Source organism: Centroberyx affinis, unplaced genomic scaffold (assembly GCF_046629955.1).
Source record: "Centroberyx affinis isolate AG114_WGS23_722 - 3 ecotype Tasmania unplaced genomic scaffold, CSIRO-AGI_Caff_v1 ptg001815l_1, whole genome shotgun sequence".
NCBI classification, from domain to species: domain Eukaryota; kingdom Metazoa; phylum Chordata; class Actinopteri; order Beryciformes; family Berycidae; genus Centroberyx; species Centroberyx affinis.
In genome coordinates this window covers 17,501-28,676 of record NW_027280201.1, presented here as the reverse complement: position 1 = coordinate 28,676, position 11,176 = coordinate 17,501, and the positions used below count along the sequence as shown (strand labels likewise).

At 47.1% G+C, this 11,176-nt stretch overlaps 2 protein-coding genes across 2 annotated transcripts in view; one reads left to right on the top strand and one right to left on the bottom strand.

Moving 5' to 3' along the window:
- Nucleotides 1–1,738: 1,738 nt before the first annotated feature.
- On the bottom strand, nucleotides 1,739–7,529 carry LOC139652523 (nitric oxide-associated protein 1). Its single transcript, XM_071529627.1, has 3 exons — nucleotides 7,140–7,529; nucleotides 4,622–5,498; nucleotides 1,739–1,981 (listed from the first exon to the last, which is right to left on the bottom strand). Exons 1-3 carry the CDS (start codon nucleotides 7,493–7,495, stop codon nucleotides 1,739–1,741), a joined length of 1,476 nt encoding a protein of 491 aa, XP_071385728.1. The 5' UTR covers nucleotides 7,496–7,529.
- Nucleotides 7,530–8,127: 598 nt separating this feature from the next.
- nipsnap3a (nipsnap homolog 3A (C. elegans)) overlaps nucleotides 8,128–11,176 on the top strand; it is a 6,968-nt gene continuing 3,919 nt past the window's right edge. Inside the window, exons 1-3 of the mRNA XM_071529629.1 lie at nucleotides 8,128–8,219; nucleotides 9,767–9,974; nucleotides 10,994–11,155. Coding sequence (XP_071385730.1) covers nucleotides 8,154–8,219; nucleotides 9,767–9,974; nucleotides 10,994–11,155 — 436 coding nt within the window. The 5' untranslated portion in view covers nucleotides 8,128–8,153. The remainder of the gene's footprint in view (nucleotides 8,220–9,766; nucleotides 9,975–10,993; nucleotides 11,156–11,176) is intronic.

The window sequence follows — 11,176 nt, the reverse complement described above, 5'->3', positions numbered from 1 at the left end:
GAGAAGAGAAGAGAAGAGAAGAGAAGAGAAGAGAAGGGAGCTGTGGAGGTGAAGTTGTGTTTTCACATCTCTGTCCTCATGCTCAGGCTGACGGTGTGAACTGAGTTTCTGCTTCTGATGGCGACAGATAAACCTGCAGCTTCAGATAAACCTGCAGCTTCAGATAAACCTGCAGCTTCAGATAAACCTGCAGCTTCAGATAAACCTGCAGCTTCAGATAAACCTGCAGCTTCAGATTCACACCTCCGACCGACAGCTTCCTGCTCTGATCCGCTTCCCGTCAGACCTTCAGACCTTTAGACCGTCAGACCGTCAGACCGCCCCGCCTCGTGCTGCGCTTCACGTACGCTCCGGCTCTGTGGTATTACCCAGAATGCCTGAGCAGGATGCGGATGCAGGTCGGGCCGCTGAGTCTCTCTCCCGCTCTCCAGTAATAAAAAAAAAAAAATGGCAAAGCGGCTCGGCCGGTAGAAACAAATGGTTCAGCTGATTTCATTGATCATCAAGCTGACCTGCAGAACAGCTTGATTTAATGTGGCTGGAAACGCCTCGTCAGCAGGAAGCGCTCCTCCCCTCCTCTCCTCTCCTCTCCTCTCCTCTCCTCTCCTCTCCTCTCCTCTGCTCTCCCCTCCTCTCCTCTCCTCTCCTCTCCTCTCCTCTGCTCTCCTCTCCTCTCCTCTCCTCTCTCCTCCCCTCCTCTCCTCTCCTCTCCTCTCCTCTCCTCTCCTCTCCCTCCTCTCCTCTCCTCTCCTCTCCTCTCCTCTCCTCCCCTCTCCTCTCCTCTCCTCTCCTCTCCTCTCCTCTCCTCCCTCTCCTCCTCTCCTCTCCTCTCCTCTCCTCTCCTCTCCTCTCCTCTCCTCTCCTCTCCTCTCTCCTTCTCTCCTCTCCTCTCCTCTCCTCTCCTCTCCTCTCTCCTCCCCTCCTCTCCTCTCCTCTCGTTTCCTCTCCTCTCTCCTCTCCCCTCCTCTCCTCTCCCCTCCTCTCCTCTCCTCTCCTCTCCTCTCCTCTCCCATCCTCTCCTCTCCTCTCCTCTCCACTCCTCTCCTCTCCTCTCCTCTCCCATCCCCTCCTCTCCTCTCCTCTCCTCTCCCCTCCTCTCCTCTCCACTCCTCTCCTCTCCTCTCCTCTCCCATCCCCTCCTCTCCTCTCCTCTCCTCTCCTCTCCTCTCCTCTCCCCTCCTCTCCTCTCCTCTCCTCTCCCCTCCTCTCCTCTCCTCTCCTTTGCTCTCCTCTCCTCTCCTCTCCTCTCCTCTCCTCTCCTCTCCCCTCCTCTCCTCTCCTCTCCTCTCCCCTCCTCTCCTCTCCTCTCTCCTCCCCTCCTCTCCTCTCCTCTCCTCTCCTCTCCTCTCCTCTCCCCTCCTCTCCTCTCCTCTCCTCTCCTCTCCTCTCCTCTCCTCTCCTCTCCTCTCCTCTCCTCTCTTCTCCTCTCCTCTCCTCTCCTCTCCCCTCCTCTCCTCTCCTCTCCTCTCCTCTCCTCTCCTCTCCTCTCCCCTCCTCTCCTCTCCTCTCCCCTCCCCTCCTCTCCTCTCCGTCTCGTTGTTTATCTCCGCTGACCTTTGACTGCCTCTAAATATTAATCCTCCTCCCTTCAGATCCGGAGACTTAATAATAGGCGTCGTCTTCAGCAGCGATGCGGTTCATCATGGAATCTAGGCCAGATCAGAATATTCATTAACTTTGACCTTTTCAACCGGAGGAGGAGCAGGACCAGGAAGAGACCGGTCCGGATCAGACTGGTTCAGGAACAGTCTGGTTCAGGATCAGACTGGTTCAGGAACAGACTCTGGTTCAGGATCAGACTCTGGATCAGACTCTGGATCAGACTCTGGATCAGACTCTGGTTCAGAATCAGACTCTGGTTCAGAATCAGACTCTGGTTCAGACTCTGGTTCGGGATCAAACTCTGGTTCAGAATCAGACTCTGGATCAGACTCCGGTTCAGGATCAGACTCTGGTTCAGAATCAGACTCTGGATCAGACTCTGGTTCAGTCTGACAGAATCAGTGACATTTAAATCACTTCTTAAAACCCATTTATTTTTTTTAGACTTACTTATATGACATGTCATCTCTTTATCTTAATTTTATCATATTTTATCTTCTTTTTTCCTTACTGTTTATTTTGGTTTTTTATCTTATGGTTGGTATTTTCTTGAATGTTTTTCTCCTCCTCTCTCCTCTTCTCTTCATTTAACTCCTGTCTCACTGTTCCACTGCTTTTTAAATTCATTTTGAGTTTTCTGCTTTTATTTTGACTGTCAAAGCACTTTGGAAACTCTGTTTTTAAAGGTGCTGAATAAATAAAGTTATTATCATTATTATTATTATTATTATTATTATTATTATTATTATTATTGTTATTATTATCATCACTACATATTTTCCTAAACACGTGGTCACTGTGTCTCTCAGGTTGGAGAAGTGAGGTTTCCTCCTGACAGAAAGCTTGTGACTGTTTTTAGAAGCCAATAAAATCCTGAGAGTCTAAAAATACAGCAGCTGTTCTGTGCTGTGAGTCAGACAGCAGCTCAGAGGCTTCACTGCAGCACTCAGGTATTTTTAGCAGGTTGGCTCCGGTGGGAATCGAACCCTCAACCTCTCCACCCGCCTTCATACAGACAGGCTGCTCAGAGCTGAACAACAACAACTCAGGATGACCGATACCTGACATACTTCACCCTAAGTCTCTCTGTGTGAGACTAAAATCCTAAAATATAAATGCTAATAGCAGTGGTGGAAGAAGTACTGAGATGTTTTACTGCAGTAAAAGTATCAATACAACAATGTAAAGATACTCCATTACAAGTAAAAGTCCTTCATTCAAAATCTTACTGAAGTAAAAGTACATAAGTATTGGCAGCAAAATGTACTTAGAGTATCAAAGTAAACGTACTCATTATGCAAACTGTCCCCATTTAGAGAGTTATATTTTTCATAAATTATTGGAATATTAATACTGATTTATTGACATACATGTACATGTAAGCAGCATTTTAAAGTTGTCAACGTGAAGCTAATCTTAACAATTTAGCTATACTTTAGGGTAGTCTAATCTATAACAATGCTATTTTATAGTTATTTTATAAAGGTGATCAAATGTTTTAAATATAAAATATTGATCTGAAAAGTAACTAGTAACTATAGCTGTGAAATAAATGTAATGGAGTAAAAAGTACAATATTTCCCTCTAAAATGTAGTGGAGTATAAGTACAGAGTAGCATAAAATGGAAATACTCAAGTAAAGTACAAGTACCTCAAAACTGTACTTAAGTACAGGTACTTGAGTAAATGTACTTATGCACTATGTTCATTTGCATTGTCCACATCAAAATAAATAAACTAGTAATTTAGATTATGTTTTATATTGCATACAGCAGACTGTGTTTCATAGCAAAAGGAGAAACTGTAACTTCATCTCTTCTTCCTCCCTGAACTTTTCACCTCCACTAACACTCCACAGTCTGAACCCTCTGCCTCCACACAGAAAACACTTTCCTCAGTCTGTCAGGACAAAGAGACAAACTGATCTGAGCGCTTTGCATAATCTTCACCTCATGACGCCCAGGAATGAAGCCATGCTGCCTCTCCTCACCCAGCGCTGAACTCTGACACAAGACATGGTTCGAGTTTCTGTTTTGAGGCCGTTTCACTCGATTAATCGTTGTAGGAAGCGTAAAATATTTTTGTTATAAAACACATTTCATCACAAAGATTAACAACATGACAGCAAGTTTTCATGTTAGAAATGTGTGTGTTTAGGTTGAGCCCGGCTGCTCTGACAGCAGCGACTGACCAACACAAAGAGTCTGTTCTCCGTCCAGTTGGAGTCTCTGTCCCGGGTCGGTCTGACGTCTGAGAGACAACAAGCCCCTTTCTGCTCTGGACTCGACTGTTAAAATGTTCCTCTGTTTCATACTGTAACTGCTGAGAGGAAACACTGAGGAGCCTGTAGGACACCGAGCCATGAAGTCACTACAGGATCCGTCTGCTGCTGAGCGACACATCCATTCAGCCGACCGATTGATATGAGAAAATGTTTCAGAATCTGCTTGTTATCATCAGCTCCTTCTGATTGGAATAAGTTACCTGTAAATATCTGCTCTCTGTCATCATTTCGCTTATTTAAAAATGTTTTGTTTTCTCATCTTAAAACAGATTGCCTATGTTTCACTGTTCCTTTATTTCCTTTATTTATAGACTGATCCGTTTTTTTTATTGATTGTGTCTAGTCTAAGGTTGTAACTCTCTTCTTTTTTTTCTCTCTTTCTTTTGTTATTTAGTTTGTTGTTTGTTTGGTTGTTTGTTGTTTGTTTTGTCATTTTTGTGTTACATATCATTGTGTCTTGTACTGTTCTGTTTTCCATTTGTTTTGTGAGTATTTGTTTGGTACCCCCTTAAAAACGAGATGATACATCTCAAGGGTTTTATCCTGATATAATAAATTTCTCTCAAGTTCAGACAGCAGAACTGTGTGTCATGATTTCCCAAAATCACCATATCATCACCATATGATTCACTGAAAGATGATAAACGATAATATTGAATTGTCATTCAGCTCTAGTTTGGTGTGACGCTCTCTCCCCTAAAACCAGAGAAACAGACCCCCCCCCCCCCCCCTCACCCCCTCACCAGGCCAGGGGGAGATGGTCGCCTTCTGGATGACATCAGTAGCTTTGGACTTGCAGAAGTCGGACTCCAGCAGCGTGTTGAAGAGCGTCGACTTCCCGGCGTTCGCCGTCCCCACCAGGTACACGTCTCCTTTGTACCCCCAGGCCCGCTGCAGGCTGGAGATCAGGTTCTCGATGCCGTACCCCGTCTTGGCGCTGATCAGCTGGACGTCCCGGACCTGCTGTCCCAGGCCGGCGTCCTCGCAGTACCGAGTCAGCTGCCGTTTGACCCGCCGCAGGTAGTCTGACGAGTCCCCGGGCAGCAGGTCCACCTTGTTCCCCAGGACCACCACCTGCTTGTTGGTCCCCACCAGCTCCGGCAGGTCGGGGACGACGGAGTCCGGGACGTCCAGCAGGTCGACGACCAGCAGCACCAAAGCCTTCTGGGACTTGATCCGCCGCACCACGTCTCTGTACTCGTCCTTCGACATGCTGACGCTGAGCGCCTGGCGGTGATGCGTCAGCAGGAAGCAGCGCTGGCAGGTGGCGCTGCCGAGCCGCCCGTCCCGCAGCAGCGTCTTGTACTTCTCGCTCGGCAGGTATCCCGGGACGGCGGCGGCGGTGCAGTGCAGCGCCGCGCCGCAGCCGGAGCAGCAGGTGGCGCTCACCGGCTCGTCCACGTCCGGCGTGCCGTAGATCTTGTGCTGGCCCGAACCTTTCTTCTCCTTCTTCTTCTTCTTCGACGACACGATGCTCGGGTCCAGGGGGAAGTCGGTGTCGTGGAACTGGATGAGGTCATCAGGCTCCGCCTCCTGCTGGGCGGCGGCGCTCAGAAGCTTCAGCTGACGCTCCAGAGCTCGATGCTGCTTCTCTGACTCTGACCTGGCAGACCTGAGCACAGAGGAACATTTCATATTATGATTATCTTGACCAAAATTATCTGGATATACCATATTATCTCCAGAATTACTGAAGAGGAACTAAACCCCAAACCCAAACCTGAAGCCTGACACCTAATGGTGAAACTTAGGTAGTGAACTGGCCATCTGCTGTTGACTGATCTTTGGTGCCCTGTGATGTCACCTTCTATAGAGTACAACAGGTGGTGACATCATCACTTGACACTACAGACCAGCCAATAGCAGATGGCCAGTTCAGTACGCTACTGCGGACTGCAGCGCTGTCTCCATCCGATCCATCCTCCATATTTTGAAGTTCGGCAGGGAAACTTCTGGGTTTCCAATCGTCCTCCGTCCTGTCGTTCTTTTGTTTTGGAATCGTGCTTCGGCGGTTAGATATTACATTAAACACATCATGGAGGACACAAGAACGCACCAGAACGCATATTGACAATCAGCCTTGGAGACAACTCCATAATTTCACTGTCTAACAGACAACAACCAAGCAATCTGCAGCGTCTTGCAGACAAATTAATTAGGGCTGTGCAAAAAAAATCGAGTATTGCAATATTTTTTTCCATGATACTGTATCGATTTTCCAGCCCTCGTATCGATACATTAAAAAAAAATTATTCCTGTTTTAAACGAATTTAAAATGTCCTTAAATTTCCCTCAAATCCCTTTGAATTAAATAGTTGTGACTGAATTTGTCCACTGAGTTATCAATATAATGTGATGTACAAATTAGACTACCCAGGTGGTACACAGCAAGTTGTATTTTCAGCTCTATTTTTAAATTTTCAGTAAATTATGTAGAGTATCGCAATGTATCGTGATACAATCGTATCGTGAGGTCCTTGCCAATACCCAGCCTTGAAATTAGCTGCTTAGTTGTGGTCTGTTAGACAGTGAAGACTACACCCAGCTGGACTTAGCCATTGCTGATGGAGTTGTCAGCAAGAGAAACTATTAACTTACTGAATAAGAAGAGCTGTTTGCTACAGATTTCTCTGTAAAAAGCTCAGATTAGAAGAGTCATGGGGGCGGAGCTTGGGGACACATGGCCCCGCCCAGCTGTTTGACAGACAGAGATGGGGGACAATTTTACACACGAGTTTATTGTCCCATCCGTCCCATCCCTACCTGGGAGCAGAGACGGTCTTACCATTAGGCAAAGGTAGGCGACCTCCTTAGGCCCCAGCAGCCAGAGGGCCCCACCTCATACTAGAATACAACTTAAATAAACATATTTCTCATCAGTTTAAAACTAACAGACACACTAAAAAGAACCCCTCTTTTTGTTACAATAAAAATGTTTTAATCTTATGTCAGGCTGTAATGGTAACTTAACTTCTAGCGCAATATTGCCTCTTGACTTTAACCTTATTTTGCTTTGCCACTCTGCACCATATTTTCTGCGAGATGCAAAGAACTTAGCAAGTGGTGGAAAATAGAAGGTATATAAGACATTAGATAAGAAATACAGGACAAGATAAATTAAAAAACAGATAATACTGTACAGTGTATAAGAGGAGGAGAGAATAAATTATAATAAAAAAAAAAAGGGTTGGGATTCAGGGGGCCCCATGTTTGCCTTTGCCCAGGGCCCCCAAATCACTAAGTCCGCCCCTACCTGGGAGCTGACCTGTCCCGTTCAGTGGGAACGGAGGGAGGCAGGAGGTTCTTCTGGTCCTCTGGTTCTGGTTCTGGTTCTGCACAGTCCAGAAACACGAACTGCTCCTCCTGGTTCGGGTCTACAGTGGAGCCAAAGCCCGGCTCTCTCTCCCGTCTCCGGCTGCTGTAAAACCTGCAGGATGTTCTCCATGTCTTGCGGCAGAGTTGCTGGTTCGAATCCCTGGTGGCTGTCTGCTCCGCCGGCCTCTGCCTGTCTGACAGACCGGGGACACAGACACTGACCCGGCGGCAGCTCCTCCCGCACACCGCCCCCCGCACCGTCTCCCGCACGGAGAGCTGCAGCAGTTTGTACATCTCCACCCGGGTGAACGAACAGAAAACAGCTTCACCTTGGATAAAAAACGCATGTGAGCCGCCAGTAGCAGCCGTTTACTTCCTGGTCGGACGTGACGTAAACCTCGTCGTTTATTTACGTTTCGCAAAACTGTGAATAATGATTTTGTAAATAACTTTAAAACTAATCGATAACATAGAAATATTTATAGGATTGATATGAGAACAGTATAATGAAATACTAAATGGAAAAAAAAATGTTATTTTCAAGAATGGAGCGCTGATTTTCCCGTGTATACAACCAGAGAGGGAAAAAACATGAAGAGGTCTTACTCTGACGCTATTTCCAAGAACCAGAAACAGGCCAGATCCCGCTGTCAGTGTATTGGTGTTAATGGATAAGTAGTGAAATTGGAGTCAGTCCATTTTTTATTGTGGGTGAGAAAAAAAATATTATCAACTGAGTTAAGAAACCCAAAACATTGTCACTATTCAGAGCTATTTTTTTTTCAGTGGCGGTTCCAAGTGTGTAGTAGAGCGGTCGCTATGGTAACGGCTATGCATGTTTTTTTTTTACTCGAGTGATTCATCTTCATAATAGACGATCTCTGGTCCATAGATAACTTCCTAGCGCTGCTCGTTTCCTGCTCTTCTCTTCACTTCTGTCACTTTCAGCAACATGTTGAAGCTCAGAAACTCCGTTCTGAGGTCAGCGGGGATCCTGCAGACAGCAGCCGCTGCTCAGGTGAGTCTGTCCGGGTCTTGACTCAAAGGGTTTGGGGGGTTTCGTAGTTTGTAGTTTGAGTTAATTTATGCAGCAGACTGCAGCAGGCCTGATTGTGAAACTTCAGGTGTGATCCACTGATCTAAACAGTCAAGGAATCCACACTTTTGATCCTCCATCCTAATATTTACTGCAGTTTTGCACGTGAAATAGTAATAATAACCTTTATTAATATGCCCATTATTATTTGAACCCTACCTACAGACTCCACACTCCCACTTCTCCACACAGTCTGCTGTAAGATACACACCCAGCACCACACACACACACACACACACACACACTAAACTCTCATTAACAACCCATCTAACTACCTACAGACTGTGTCAAAACACCAAACACATACAAATATATATCTATATATGTTGTTATCTGTGTGTACTAGTGAGGTTTTGGACCTTTGGACCAGCAGAGTGCGGGTCAGAGGCTGAACTGTGTGTTCACATAGGAAAACCTTCAGTTTAAAATTAACTAACCAGTATAGGAAAGGTGCAGTAATGACTGACCTGAAGCCTCCGCTGGCTCTGCTGTACATTAGCAGGCCAAATATTACATTAGTTATTACATTATTTTGTCATTTTATTGAGAATTCAACTGGCAAGTTCAAAATGAGTTGGAACTGTCCTTACAAAATTAGCTATAGTAATCCTATGATAATTTTTGGAACAATGCTATAGACCTACAAATATCACAGCAAGGTCTCTGTAGTTAGGCTATATAGATTATAGGAATATTATATTGATACCATAGGTTATTAGATAAAAAGAGTAACAAGTACAGGTCACTATAAACTCACAATACAGTCAAACAGACACAATATCAGTCACTATAGGAATATTATAGAAATATATAATAAACAGTTCTCTGGTCTGTAGTAAGGTAAATGCATGCAGTGCTTCCCTTTGGCCACAAGGTGTCAGCATTCACCTCATTTTCTCCAAAGATGCTCTGTTTTTGAACATTAATCACTCATCTTTGAACTAGGTGCACAGCACACTGACCTGGTAGAACAGTGGTTCTCAACGTGGGGTCCGGGGACTACCAGGGGTCCCTGAGGGGGTTCCAGGGGGTCCCCAGCAACTTGATAAATTGTTAAACTTCTCTATTATTTCATTGACAAGAAGTTAACACAAATAGAGAATATAGAAGAATGACTGTTTTGGTCATAGTTTCTCTGTTATCTCTCTACCTGCAATACAGATAGTCATGGAATTCTGGACAAAATCATATCTGACAATAAAAATATTCTCAGATTTGGGTCCGAGAGACAAAATCTCATCAAATGGGGGTCTGTGGCTCTAATGTAGACTAAATTAGGGTCCTTGATATGAAAAAGGTTGAGAATCACTGTGGTAGAGAACTGAGCCCACAGAAGTTGAATGGATAGAGTCCATACACTGTTTGCCGTGGCTGTGGTGACTGCAGCCCTGTTGGGACTGACAGCACACTGCGTGGTCCTGTGACGTGACAGCAGAGTGACACCTCTGTGTTTCCCCCCCTCTCTGCAGCCTCGGGTGCGACTCTCCACTGGTCCCCAGCAGGAACACGGGACCTTCTATGAGTTCCGCACCTACTGCATCCGTCCGGAGCAGAACGCCGCCTTCCTCAAGCTGACCAATGAGAAGATCCACCTCCGCACCGCACACTCGCAGCTGATTGGCTACTGGAGCGTGGAGTACGGCGGCCTGAACCAGGTCTTCCACATCTGGAAGTATGGTGAGGCGAGAGAGAGAGAGAGAGAGAGAGAGAGAGAGAGAGAGAGATCATAAAAAATCTTTGATCATATATGTTGAAATAGAGGAACATTTTAATTCTTATAAAATGGGACCTTTAAAGTTTCATCTCCTCCTGTCCTCTCCTCTCCTCTCCTCTCTCATCTCCCCTCCTCTCCTCCCCTCCTCTCCTTTCTCCTCTCCTCTACTCTCATCTCCTCTCCTCTCTCCTCCTCTCCTCTCCTCCTCTCCTCCTCTCCTCTCCTCCCTCCTCTCCTTCCTCCTCTCCTCTCTCCTCCTCTCTCATCTCCTCTCCTCTCTCCTCTCCTCTCCTCCCCTCCTGTCCTCTCCTCTCCTCCCCTCCCCTCCTCTCCTCTCTCCTCCTCCTCTCTCATCTCCTCTCCTCTCTTCTCTCCTCCTCTCCTCTTCTCTCCTCCTCCCCTCTCCTCCTCCCCTCATCTTCTCTCCTCTCCTCCTCTCTGCTCTTCTCTTCTCTCCTCTCCTCTCCTCCTCCCCCTCTCCTCTCCTCTTCTCCTCTCTCATCTCCTCTTCTCCTCCTCCCCTCCTCTCCTCCTCTCTTCCTCGCCTCCCCTCCTGTCCTCTCCTCCCCTTCTCTCCTCTCTCCTCCTCTCTCATCTCCTCTCCTCTCTTCTCTCCTCCTCCCCTCTCCTCTCCCCTCTCCTCCCCTCCTCTCCTCTCCTCATCTCCTCTCCTCTCCTCTTCTCTCCTCCTCTCCTCTTCTCTCCTCCTCCCCTCTCCTCTCCCCTCTCCTCCTCCCCTCATCTTCTCTCCTCTCCTCCTCATTGCTCTTCTCTTCTCTCTTCTCTCTCTCCTCTCTTCCCCTCTCCTCTCCTCCTCCTCTCCTCTCCTCTCCTCTCCTCTCCTCTCCCCTCCTCCTCCTCCTCCTCCTCCTCCTCCTCTCCTCTCCCCTCCTCCCCTCCTCTCCTCTCCTCTCTCATCTCCTCTCCTCTTCTCTCCTCTCCTCTCCTCTCCTCCTCCTCCTCCTCCCCCCTCCTCTCTCAGACAGTTATTCTGCTCGGGCAGGTGTTCGGTCAGCTCTGTCTCAGGACCCTCAGTGGATTTCAGAGTATATCTCCAAGGCGATGCCCATGCTGAGCTCTCAGGACAACGAGGTCACCTACCTGCTGCCCTGGAGCCGCCTGCAGGCCCCGCCCAGGGAGGGGGGTGAGTGAAGCCCCGCCTCCA